The 13,454-nt window shown below is 42.0% G+C and overlaps 1 protein-coding gene and 1 pseudogene across 1 annotated transcript in view; one reads left to right on the top strand and one right to left on the bottom strand.

Annotated features, from left to right (window-relative positions):
* The window catches only part of KCTD19 (potassium channel tetramerization domain containing 19), a 2,885,268-nt gene extending 2,881,477 nt beyond the window's left edge, over positions 1-3,791 (bottom strand). The window contains exon 1 of the mRNA XM_086945566.1: positions 2,946-3,791. Coding sequence (XP_086801692.1) covers positions 2,946-3,791 — 846 coding nt within the window. The remainder of the gene's footprint in view (positions 1-2,945) is intronic.
* A 7,469-nt stretch (positions 3,792-11,260) lies between these two features.
* On the top strand, positions 11,261-12,620 carry LOC147676770 (uncharacterized; annotated as a pseudogene).
* Positions 12,621-13,454: the final 834 nt, after the last annotated feature.

Below are 13,454 nucleotides of genomic sequence, written 5' to 3'. Positions count from 1 at the left end.
AGGTAGTGCGCTATACAAGTATCAATTTACATTTACATCCGCAAACATGAGGACGGGGACATATGAGCCTGCAATTTTGGGGGCATCACTTGGAGATTTGTTCAGGTAATCCACAATACCGTTAATATAAATGGAGAATAGTGTTGGGGCCAGGACACACCCTTGCCGCACTCCCCGCTCTACTGGGAATGGCTCCGTCACTTCTCCCTGCGCCCCCCACCTGATTTTAGCATAATTATTTTCATGCAGACGCACAAGGAGAGTGAGAAGTTCTGGGCTTATTCCTGCTTCGGCCAAAGTCCTCCACAGCTTTTGTCTAGGCACTAGATCAAATGCGGCTCTTAGATCCACAAAAACGGCATAGAGGGTACCCTTATTTAATGTTACATTTCTCCAGTAAATGGCCATGAAATAGAAGACCTGATCTATAGAACTAGTCAACGGACGAAAACCCGCTTGGTAGGGCGACAAGATGTTATTATCCTCTATCCAGGTTTGCAGCTTGTTCTGCACTAATCGGCCCATCAGTTTCTGGGCTGTATCTATGAGACTGATCTGCCGATAGTTGTTGGGGAGGGATTTGTCACCTTTTTTGAATACGGGGATAATTTCCGCACCCTTCCAGGATGGAGGCACTTCCCCTCCCATGGCCACTGCATTGGCTAACCATGAGAAATACGTACACCATGACCTCCGATCGCTTAGGAAGACGTCTGCTGGTATACCGTCCATGCCCGGGGCTCTTCCCCCCTTTACACACTGCAAAGCAATACTAACATCCTTTTCATTGAACACTTCATGATTATAGTACACAGTTGGAAGTGTAATGTCAATGACTTGCGTTAGGCTAAGGGCATATTGAGGTTTAAAGAACTCGGTCCACTTGTTCTTGGGGACATGGTTTTGTGGTTGGGCGGCTATACCTCCCCTATCCCATTTTACAGTTGACCAGAATAACTTTGAATCTTTGGATGCGCAGGCATGCTTGAGTTCACACCAGCGCTCCTCGTCCCATCTTTTCTTAGCTTGTTTTTGTGTTAATCTATATATATCCCTAGCCTTCCTAACTGCAACAGTGTTTCCCCTTCTTAGTTCAATACTCAAGCTTTGGCGCGCCAATCTGCAGCTTTTGTCGTACCAACCCAGTCTGGGGAGATGTTTTTTACCCTTGCTAAGGTTAACCGGTTTTATGAAAAAGGCCTGTAATCTGTGGAAGAATTTAGTGTGGGCCGCCATCATATGATCTTGGAAGTTTACCTTCCCAACATGGGGTTTTATCTCATTTATTTCCTCAATCACTGCTCTCTTCAGGTCATCTATTTTCTCTACATCTTCTACAAGCCTATTCCATTTCAGGTGGCACTGATTGTTTGTGCAGACTATGTCCTGGGTGACCCTTTCCACATTGGTACTATGTTCCACAGCCCCTTGATATGGATGGAAAGTCATGCACAAAGGATTGTGGTCACTTTCTATTCTTATTACCACAACCATATCTATCCGTTTGCTCCATTCCCTTACATCTACCAAGAAATAGTCAATTCTGCTGGTTGCCCGGCTGTTGTTAAACGTACTGGACCCGTTGCGGTCAGAGGGCGTGCGCCCATTAGCCACTCTTTGGCCTCTTGCCAGGCAAAGACTTTTCATGTGGATGGCCACTGCACTCCATCTTTTAATAGCAGGCACCTCAAGCTGGGGTATTCCCCATTTATTATCCTCCTCCTCTGTCATAATCCTATCCTCCTCACCCAAGGGTTCAAAGGTAGAATTTATGTCCCCCCTACTATGATATGTTGTTCCAGGGGTAGGAGCTCCAGCTCCTGTTCTAAGACAGATACTACTTCTGAGGTATTTCCGTCCCCCACCCCCCTAGCATATATGTTAAAAAGTGAAATTTCTTGGCCATTGCACCATCGCACTCTAAGTGCTAAGATATCATTAGTTGGCAGTGATCTTTGTATTATTGTGCAGTCCAGTGACTGACGTATCCATATCAACAGCCCTCCCGAGGGACGGCCTTTTCGTTTTTTTGTTGCTGGAATATGAAAGTTCACATACCCCTGGCAAAAGACCGGGCTTAAAGTCCAGGTTTCTTGCAGTAAAATGATATCATAATTATCAATACAATCACACCATTCAGGAGTTACCATTTTAGACGCTATACCTGCAGTATTCCATGACATAAGGGTCAGGATAGGATTGCCCGTTTTACTCCCTACTTGACCTAACCTTGTACCACTGCATACCGGCTCAGCGGTCAAAGTGGTTACAACCTCTGAGACCGCTGCGGGGGCATTCAGTTGGTCATATGAGTCCTGCTCCTACAACCTACCGGTGCTCCTTACAATTTCGGGATTGATACTTCTATTGTGCAGAGTGTTTTCCCTTCCCCTTGCGTTAGAATCTTTTGATTCACTACAATTTCCTGCCTGCTGAATAGCTTGTGCGCACACCATATTGGCAGTAATTAGGTTTGTGCTCCTCCCCTGAGTGTTCCCTTGCACATGTTTAAACTCTTCCAGTCAATCGCACTCATTTAAATTAGAAAGGGCAGAAAATCTATTTTCAATACTCAAGCCTTGATCAAGATTTGGGACACCCCATCCTCTTCTACTTCCCACAACTGACCACTTGGTCCTAAGAATATTCGGATTTGCTACAAGACCTCTTCTGCTATAAAATAAGTCCAGTGTGAGTGGAATTATTTCTGCTGTTCTACGTTGGGGGGGAAATAGGTTAAGTAAGACTTCAGGCAGTACTTCAGGTCCCTTAAAATTTAGTACCACACAGTCCCCCTCAAATCTTTTAATGTTGCTCCCTATCCACTTCACTCTTCTTGCTGTTAACAAATCCTGTGCCAGTTTTTGTTTGCCCCATGGAGAAATATGCATGTTATTGCTCAACCAGAGCAACGCTTTATTTTGTAATGATTGGGGAGATTCTACCTGGCCTCGTTTCAAGAGTGGGGCGTTAGCTAGGACCAGGATCATAGGGGAGGCTTCTATGATTAGCTCCACCGGTCCAGCATCTAAGCCGGGTTCCTCGATCGTCACCGGTCTTGCTATGGGACCATCATCTAATAAGGTGTGTGTACCTAGTCCTAGGTTTGGTATGGAGGAATGGGTTGGGGCTACTTGTTCTTTCCCCTTTCCTGGTTGAGTGTCCGTATTTTCTTTTTCCTCTAACATGCTTACAACCTGGTTAGGTATGGCCTCCACATTATCGTTGGTATTTTTCAAAAGACCCTCAAGTTTATTAACTTTGTCAGTGAGCTGGTCAATTTTAGATAACAGGGGTTTGATGATCCTACTTAACTTCGAGTCCAACATACCCATAAGTTTCTTAATATTGGCATCATCCCACAACATGCTAACATCGTCTTCTCTCCCTGCCTCTTCTATGGTGTTTTTACTAGGGGGGTTGGCAGGTCTTTTCCTACTAAAGCAGAGCACGCCTCGCTTAGGTTGGTATTTGGTGGCCCCTTTGGCTACTCTCGGCGCTGGAACGGGTGCCGGAGGAGGAGATTTATCCTCAACTAGCTCTATATCTTTTTGTAGGTCAATCAATTCATCTTCCACTATTATGTCTAAGTTTGAGTTAGTGGAAGCATTCAACATAGGGCTATCAGTGCTAGGTTGGGAGAATGCTGCAGTTTCGTTAATATCATCCAACTCCAGAAGATTCACCGTTGGGGTCTCCAATGGAGTAACTATTGGTGTTGGACTAAGACCCAGCGAAGACCTACGTTCGTTATTTATTTTGGCCACCACCTGAACTAGATAATTGTCCATCGTGTTGCAGGGAGTAACAGATTGTTTTTGTTTAGACATTGCTAGATGATGAATACAGTTGGGGTATACTGGTGGTGGTAATGCCTTGCTTCTGATGATAATACAATTACACTTTACTAATAGCGAGCAATAACAAAGACTAGATAGAGTCAGCGAAGTGTGTGTACCTCACACTGCACATTAGGCAGGGGTCCTGGTCCAGTCCGGTCTCCTCAGGCCTCTGAGGGCCACAGAGGGCCCGCCCTTTGCCCGGGCTTAGCCCGGCACGTCCCGCGCGCGTCCCGCGCTGCGGCAGACTGGGCCGGATATAGGGAGTGTGTGATCGCCTGGGGGCGTGGCTGACAGGGGGCGCGGACCAGGTGGCTGTGGTCGAGCAGGGACTCCTGGGAGAGTGAGTCCCTGCTGCGCAACGCTCCACCCTGCAGCAAAGCCGGTTGTCCTCCCCAGCAGCACAGAGCTCACACGCAGCGCCTCCTCCTACAGCGCGATGCGAGGAGCAGCACCGGAGCAGGCACGAGAGGGCACAGTTCAAGTCCCAGGGTCCAAGGTCAGTTCCTCCGCACAGGGCTCGTTCCTCTATTCGTCATCAGCAGAAAGGATTCCCATTGGTCGCTGGGGCACAGGTGATTAAATCAGTTTACTCACCTGGGGGCGTGGCTGACAGGGGGCGCGGACCAGGTGGCTGTGGTCGAGCAGGGACTCCTGGGAGAGTGAGTCCCTGCTGCGCAACGCTCCACCCTGCAGCAAAGCCGGTTGTCCTCCCCAGCAGCACAGAGCTCACACCCAGCGCCTCCTCCTACAGCGCGATGCGAGGAGCAGCACCGGAGCAGGCACGAGAGGGCACAGTTCAAGTCCCAGGGTCCAAGGTCAGTTCCTCCGCACAGGGCTCGTTCCTCTATTCGTCGTCAGCAGAAAGGATTATGACTAACATCTGTTGAGTTTGTATTACATTATATGTAGTCCTGAAAAGGCTTCCGAGGATTGTGTGAAGCTAGTCACTCTGTCTGCAGGCAGAGGAAGTGTGGAAAGTGAAGTCACACATCGCATAGTCTGTTTCAAAAGGTAGTATCGTCGTATATTAAAGTGGTATTGTCGTATATCACAGTGGTGTTGTCGTACATCACAAGTTTAGGGACCTTTACGTGTGACAGGATAAATGCATAGCGAGGACAGTCTAAAAAATCTTAGCCTTCAAGTACAGGGATCATTGTGCATCCTGATTTAAAACTTACTACTGGGAGAGTACACATACACACACAAATACACTTTATTCGAATATTTTAAAATCATAAAAGTATGCTATACATTCACTTTTGACCATAATAAACACAGAATTTTTTTTTTTTAAATTGATTATAAAAAGGTATTAAAAACAGGGATTCAATATATACACATCCTGGGAGAGTAATAGAGCTTAACCCGAGCTTGAGAGAAGGGTAAAGTAGAGGAAGTGGTGCTACTTTATCGGCAAGTCTAAAATTCTGTGGTAATGAAGAGGTAAGCGCTGTCTACTGGAAATACAGAATACTTGTGCAATTGAAAATTCTATCACTTTGTTTAGCGAAACAGACGAATGGAGTTGTTTTGTGTAAGTTACTAACCGAACAAGATGTATATCTTGTAAATACGGCTTCTCCATAAACCTTGTAAAGGAGGGGTCAGTCGACGCTGCAGAAGCCGAAGCAGGAGCTGACGTCAAAAGTGTCGCCCTGGGATTGGTCCTTGTGACCAAGCCAGAGTAAGGGCTGATTGATGCATCACGAAAAGCAGCAAAACTATTGGCTAAGCACTAAGGAGACGTATCTTTTTCGAATTGGTACGTTAGTGTAAACCGCACTGTGATAGGTTGGTGTTACGGAACAGCATCAGAGGAGTACGTGAACTTTTGAAAGACAGGGAATTCTCAGGAAAATTGATTATTATTACGGAGAAGAAAAGGAGAAACCTTCATGGTTTAAGAAATTGAAAAATGTGTTTAAAAAGGGCAAAGTGATTGTAACAAGAGAGAGAAAATTACTTCCTCCGCCAAAAACGCCTGCTTCCTATATGTTGTCAAAATATGGTTACCATACATGTGTTTGGCTAGAGAATTGGGCTAGGTATACCAGGAATGATGGTGCCTTAGCTTTTCCAGAAGTCAGATCTTTTAATGTGGCAGTTTTGCAAAACTTGAAAGATAGGATGATGAAACTTGAACCAAGACCTAGACCGACTCAATTTGAAGCTCTAGTTGAATGGGAGGATGAGATGCATGAAATGGAGCGAGAGAGGTCGGAAAGACATCTCAGACCAAGAGGTAGATTGCGCGGATTATGGGGAGAGACACATGAGAGTAAAATGCGCAGATGGAGAAATGCTGACATGTGTGATGGAATGTATCCAGTTAGATTAGTGGGTGAATATGAAGGGCGGAAATGTGCAGAGAAGAGGAAAAATGTGGAAACAGGGAAAGAAGGTTATGGTGATAGTGAGTCAGAGAATACCGTGCTGGAAGAAATATTAAATAGGAGACCGCCACCATACAAACCGGGTTCTTTATGGATCACACCTAATGCTCCACCATTAGAAGATAGAATTAATGAAACTCCAAGACAATTTTCAAATTTTAGAGATATACCAGAAAGAGTAGAAATGAGATATAATCCAAATGCCCCAATGACAGAAACAAGACTTACCGGTACTCCTAAGCAAAATAGCGAAAGAAGAAGTGTAAATAGAGTAGAAAAACGAGTTGAAGAACAACCAAATACTTCTGAATATATACGATCTACAAATGAATTGACAGAAAAGATACAAGAGCTTACCAAAAACATAGAGGCAGTAACAGTCCCAGTAACAATAGGACCTGTAATCCCAGTGTTTGAAAACCAAAGAATAAAAGAGCCAAGTTGACAATCCCTTTACAACAAAGTTTGCAAAAGGTAAAAGAAAATATTTTTCCAGACTTATCAGAAATAAGGCGAACAAGTAATGTAAATCCGCCTGACTTAACTTCTAATCAGAGTTTACCCTATAAGTATGCAACAGGAGCAGAATCCGATTCTGCTACACCTGAAAAGAGCATAGAGAAAATAGATTTAACACAGACTCCTGTTGGACCATCGGAACAAGAAATAAGTGATTGGCTAAAACTCTGAAATTGAAAGAACATGAACCTAAAGTACTAGATGTGGCAAGATTAAAAGTCGATATGGAAGAATTCATTATTGGAACAATTGGAACGGACTGTTTAAAAACATACCAAGACAATGAACTTATGTTCATGTGTAAAAGTATAACATGGAAAGCAAAGTCTATACATGATCAATTAGAAGGATTAGCGAGTGAATTCGAAATAGAATTCGCAAAGAATAAAACATTGCAGAAATCCTACAGAGTAGACTTTTCAGAAAAAGACATTGAAAATATGAATACTGCAGGAAGGTTGACTCAAATAAAAGAATTAATTGTACTACTAAGGAGATGGGGAGATGTGAATAAGTGGAGAATAAAATGGGCAAAGAAGAAAGAAGAGGCCAGTGATAAATCTACATCAGCGTTCCCTGTGAGAGAAAAAGAGACAGTAGCAAATGAATTCCCTATGGGAGAAATACCTGGAGGAGGATATGTTCATGTTCCTTGGAGTAGACAGGATATATTATCATTTACAAATGATTTCCCTAGGTGGAGAGAAAAACCAGTAGAATGGTATCGACAGGTAGATCGATTTGTGAAAGTTTCAAAAGTGCTATGGGTTGATCTGGATGGATTATTTGACATAGTTGTACAAGCAGATCTGTGGACTGAGTGCAAGATAACTGTAAATTTGCCGAAGGAGGAATATCCTCGAGACAAAGTAACAGGTGCTCCGTCACCTGAAGTGATGCGTAAATATGAACAAGTAATAGTGTTTTTGAAGAATAAAATTCCACCAAAGGAAACAGATTGGGTTAAAATAGACAGAACTATACAGGAATCGAAAGAATCTGAACATGCATTTTATGAAAGACTGTTGTTGGTGTTTAAGCAATACAGTGGATATGAAGAACTGAGAGAAAAAGACATGAGTCATTTTGTGTATCGATTTGTATATGGTTTAAGACCAGAAATTGGAGACATGATTAGACATAGTTTAATAGGATGGCAATCGAGTACAGTAGATGAAGTGTTGAGACAGGCTAAATACTGTAGTGATGAAATTGAAGATAAACCAAAGAAACTAAAGGAAAAAGCCATGTGGCCACAAGTGAACGTAGCAGAACACCAAGTAGCACAATTGGAGAATAAATATACCGATGCAAATCAAGGAAAATTGAAAGGAAATTTCAACAAAACAAAATTGGTAGGAAATATAGAAGAGCTTAAGAAAAAGTTCCCTTGTCATAATTGCGACAGGATAGGGCATTGGAAGAAAGAGTGTAAGTATCCACCAAGAGTTAATCCCAAAAATACATTGTTGAATCCACAGGTGCAGCATGAGGGAATTCAACAGCCACCTCAGCAGCAGCAGATAGTTACTCAGCAAAGTCAGGTGCCACAACCGCCAATTCCACACAGTGTAAATCTGCAGAGATACAGTGCAGAGATAGGATTCAGCGGCGGCGAGCAGGTAAACCGATCGCCCAGAGTGAATGTGAGTCCCCAGTATTGGTTACAAGAGGAAGGCAGGAGTGAGTCGGATGAAAGTTTCTGATGGTGCCTGAGAGAGGGAGAAGAGTGCGTGCTTGGAGCCACTCTTGGGGTAGATCAGTCAGGTCCATTTGTGAACGGAAAGGTGAATGATGTAGAAATAACTTTCCTAGTGGACACTGGTCTACCCGTTCCACTGTTAGGTCAGTGGAAGTCCAAAATCTTCCTCTCTGGGAGAGCATATCCAAGTTGTAGGTGTAGCTAATAGACAGATTAAAACCTCCTTAACACAACCAGTTGAAGTAGAAATTGGAAATTTCAAAGACATGCACCGATTTGTGGTGTGTGATAGTAGCCCCGTAAATTTGTTAGGCCAAGACATTTTGTGTAAAATGAACTGTGCCATATATTGTTCACCAGATGGCATAGAACTGTAAACCCCAGATGAAGATAGTTTGTATAAAATGACCATGCTAATGATTGAGGCAGAGCAAAATAAGTTGTTTCCTGGTTTTGATCGAGAAAAGATACCCGATGAATTGAAAAGGGTAGTGAATGAAAAGGTGTGGGATTTCACAGGAGAAGATATTGGATTAATGAAAGACGTAGATCCTGTAAAAGTCTCTATAAAAGAAGGTGTGAGTTACCTGAACATTCCCCAATACAAAATGACAGCAGAAATAATTGAAGGAATAACTCCAGTAATAAACAAAATGATTGATCAAGGCATTCTGAGAGAGATAGAAAGTAGTCCTTGTAATTCACCGATAATGGGAATGAAAAAGCCAAACGGAACATTTAGGATTATACAAGACCTTAGAAAGGTTAATAAAATAGTTGTCCCATGTTGTCCAATTGTACAAAATCCAGCAGTGATTTTATATCAAATTCCCCATGATGCAGAATGGTACACTGTGATTGATCTGTGTAATGCATTCTTTACTGTTCCATTGCACCCAGAAAGCCAGCCAATGTTTGCGTTCCGGTTCGGAGATCGCATTTTGGCATGGTGCAGAATTCCTCAGGAGTATACTGATAGTCCATCTATCTTTAATCAGTTGCTAAAGAAATCACTAGAAAGTTTGAGAATGCCTGGAGAGTCTGTATTGGTTCAGTACATCGACGACCTCCTATAACAGATACCGTTGCATTGTTGAATCCTTTGGCCAAGGAGGGACATAAAGTGTCTCCAACAAAATTACAATTTTGTCAGAAAGAAGTGCAATACTTAGGTCATAAGATTGCCAAAGGAATCAGACAACTCACTGCAGATAGAATCAAAATGATACAAGGAAAGCAGCCACCAAAAACTCAAAGACAAGTAACAATATTTCTGGGAATGGTAGGTTACTGTAGACAATGGATTAGTGGATTTTCACTGATAGCCAAACCATTACAGAGATTAACAAGAGCAGATATCCGAGACCCTATAGTATTGACCAAAACTGAGATGGAAGTATTTGAACAGCTAAAAACGATCTTTTGTGAAGCACCAGCTTTAGGGATGTCTCAATTTGAAAAAGAGTTTGAACTGTATTGCAGTGAACGAGAAGGATGTGCATTGTCAGTGTTAATTCAAAGACAGGGAAAACTGAGACAGCCAATTGCATATTTCTCAGCTGTTTTAGACCCAGTTGCAAAGACGTTGCCAGGTTGTCTGAAAGCAGTAGCAGCTACAAGTGTAAGTCTAGAACAAAGTGAAGGAATAGTGATGAGATTTCCTGTGAGAGTGTATGTACCTCATTCTGTGGAGATTCTCCTCACTAGGACAAAGACCCCAGTACCTCACCAACAATAGGTTGACAAAATACGAGTATGTAATTCTGGGAGCAGAAAATGTGACAATCTCTAGATGTGTCAACAAAAATCCTTCTACATTGTTACCTGATACCATGGAAACTGAAGTAAGAAATGAGGTTGATCATAAATGCCTAGATGTTCTTGAATACTGTACCAAACCAAGACTAGACATCAGAGATGAGCCATTGCCTGAATCAGATTACGTAATGTTTGTTGATGGTTCATGTCTGAGAACAAATGAAGGTGTTTTGAGTGCTGCTTAGGCAGTTTGCACAGTGGCAGATGTACTGGAAGCATCTTGTCTGAAAGGAATTCGTTGTGCTCAAATAGCAGAATTGATTGCTTTGATTTGAGCATGTGAACTGGGAAAAGAAATAAAGGTTACCATATTGACTGACAGTCAGTATGCATTTGGGGTTGTCCATGACTACGGACAACTGAGGTACCAAAGAGGTTATTTAACTTCTGCAGGATTCCCCCATCCGTAATGCCAAATTTGTGAAAATGTTGATTGATGCCATACACTTGCCTGATAAAATTGCAGTTGTTAAATGCGCTGCCCACAAGAAAGGGGATGATTATATCACCAGAGGTAACAGGTATGTAGATTCAATTGCAAAATATTGTGCCAAAAATCTTGCATCCATAAATCGAGACGAAATAAAGAACATGTTTCAAGTCCTTTAATGCTAACCACAGTAGTTGAGACATGGCAGGAAGTAAGACAAATGCAGGAAGAAGCTGATGAGGAAGAGAAAAACGTTTGGTTAGAAGCAGGATGTAGGCAAAGAGAAGAAGATGAAATTTGGGTTTACAAAGATGAAAGACCAGTAATGCCTGAAAGTATGATCTCAAATATGGCCCGAATGTATCATGGTCAAGCTCATGTTGGAAGGGATGCAATGCTTTGCCTATTTAGACAGACGTGGTACAACCCTAAGTTCAGGATGATTGCTGAAAGTCTGTGTCAAAGATGCCTTGCGAGTCAGCAGTTTAATCCAAACAGAAAAACAATTGTGAGTCTGGGAACCATAGGACGGGAGGGAGGTTAATTCACACGAATGCAGTTGGATTTCATAGAGCTTCCACCTTGTAATAGACTCAGATATGTTTTGGTGATCATTTGTCTGTTCTCTCGGTGGGTAGAGGCTTTCCCCACTAGGAGAAATGATGGACTAACTGTTGCAAAATTGCTTTTGCGTGAAATCATACCAAGGTACGGATTTCCAGTAACGATCGAAACTGATCGAGGAACACACTTTCAAAACGAACTACTGCAAATGATATGTGAAGCACTGGACATTCGCCAGAAATTACATTGTGCTTACAGACCTGAGTCTTCAGGGGTAGTTGAACAAGTGAATGGGACAATAAAAAACAGAATTGCAAAAATGTGTTTGGCAACAGGACTGAAGTGGCCAGACGCCTTACCGCTTGTTTTGATGACCCTAAGGAGTATCCCTGACAGAAAGACTGGATTGAGTCCACATGAGATTTTGATGGGCAGAGTGATGAGACAAGCATCTGTGCCAGTTGATAAACATTTAACTATTAATGATGACATCATACTGGATTACTGCAAAAACTTGTCTGACGTGGTGACTTCTGTGTTCCATCAGGTGGGAACTGAATCAAACACGAAAGAGAAACATCCAGCTCATGATCTAGTTCCTGGAGATTGGGTTCGGATAAAGGTGCATCGCAGAAGAAACTATTTGGTGCCTCGCTGGTAGAGACCAAGAAAAGTTATACTGGTCAGCATCACTGCAGCTAAATGTGCTGGAGTAAAGAGATGGGTTCATGCAAGTCACACCATCCGTGTGCCTGAACCTGAGAATCCAAACGAGGAAGGTAAAAGCACAACTAATTCTGATTTTGAAGTTGAACCAGAGAAAAATCCAGATACTGAAGCTCGACAAGAACGTCGACATCTGGAAGTATCTGATGCTAGTTCTGCGTCTGAAGGAGAAGGAGGAATTGTTGAAATACCAAATTCTGAAGATCAATCTGAAAATTGAGATTTGGTAGAGACTGACACCAGTAAGGACACTAATCAATGTGAAGATAAAACTGGGGATCAAGAAAATACTGAAGAACAATCTGAAAGCTCTGAAAGCAGGAACCAAAATCCTGACACTGGAAAAGAGGAAACAACTCACGATAAGGATGAGATTCCAAGTACCAGCTATGGAGATGTTCCTAACAGAGTGAAAGAACTGTCGAAAGAGAAAGACATTATAAAGTTTGTCATAAATGAAACTGTCAAAGAGACTGAAAGGGAAACTGATGACAGTGCAGATGAAACTCCATTGAGAAAGAGTTCAAGAAAAAGGGCTTGGAGAGTGGAACATAACACCACGGAGCCGAAAACAAAAAGAGTTTGTAAAGGAGATAATTGGCCTAAAGGAAGTGATGGACTGAAATTTAAACTGGTTAACAACGCAAGAAAACCAGAAGATCAAGTAAATGAAATAACCAATCAAAAGGAGTCATTGGGAAATTGAATAGAAGTTGTTCAAAGGCCAAAAAGAGTGAGAAGACCAAATCAAAAATACAAATCACCTGAATAGTCGTATATTATTTTGCCTCCGATTGAAGAAGTAAACAGTAGCCAAGAGAACTTATACTGCCCAAAGTCAATTGGGAAAAATTAGTAAAGAACAGAATCACAGAGAAAAGTGATAATTGATGAAAGGTACAAGGTAAAGACGAAACCTGAAATCCTGACATAAAGAGAACATTGTAAGTGAAAGGCGAAAGCCTATAGGTGACAAAGGTCTAAGAGAATTGTAAGGCAGATCGCTGTGTAAAAAAAAAAATTGGCTAATAATGAGCATAAAACGACATGTTCTATTTTTAGAAAATGGTGTAGAATGTGTTTAATATGTACTTGACTATTAATTTTGATGTGGATAATTTTTGCTATTATCATTCCTTTCCATGACAATCTAGTAAAGCTTAAACCAAATGTAACTTTGAATGGACAGAATGTTGAATCAAAGTCTGATAAACCACCTGCATATAAGCCAAAGATTCACCCAGATAGATCCATAAGTGATTACCCAAGAAACACATTTTCAAGACTGTTATCTGAGTATGTTAGGACCATAGATGCCAGTGATTGGTATGTATGTGTGAAATTGCCAGCATCAGTTTCACAGGGGGTGACATATCATCACCTTCCACTTACATATGGTGTTACATGTAGTTTAATTGCAAGCTTGTTTTATCAAACAGGGAAATTAGAATATTACT

This window comes from Lissotriton vulgaris, chromosome 12 (genome assembly GCF_964263255.1).
Source record: "Lissotriton vulgaris chromosome 12, aLisVul1.2, whole genome shotgun sequence".
Taxonomy (NCBI): domain Eukaryota; kingdom Metazoa; phylum Chordata; class Amphibia; order Caudata; family Salamandridae; genus Lissotriton; species Lissotriton vulgaris.
The sequence above is the reverse complement of the archived record's forward strand: the minus strand, read 5'-3'. Positions and strand labels throughout refer to the sequence as shown.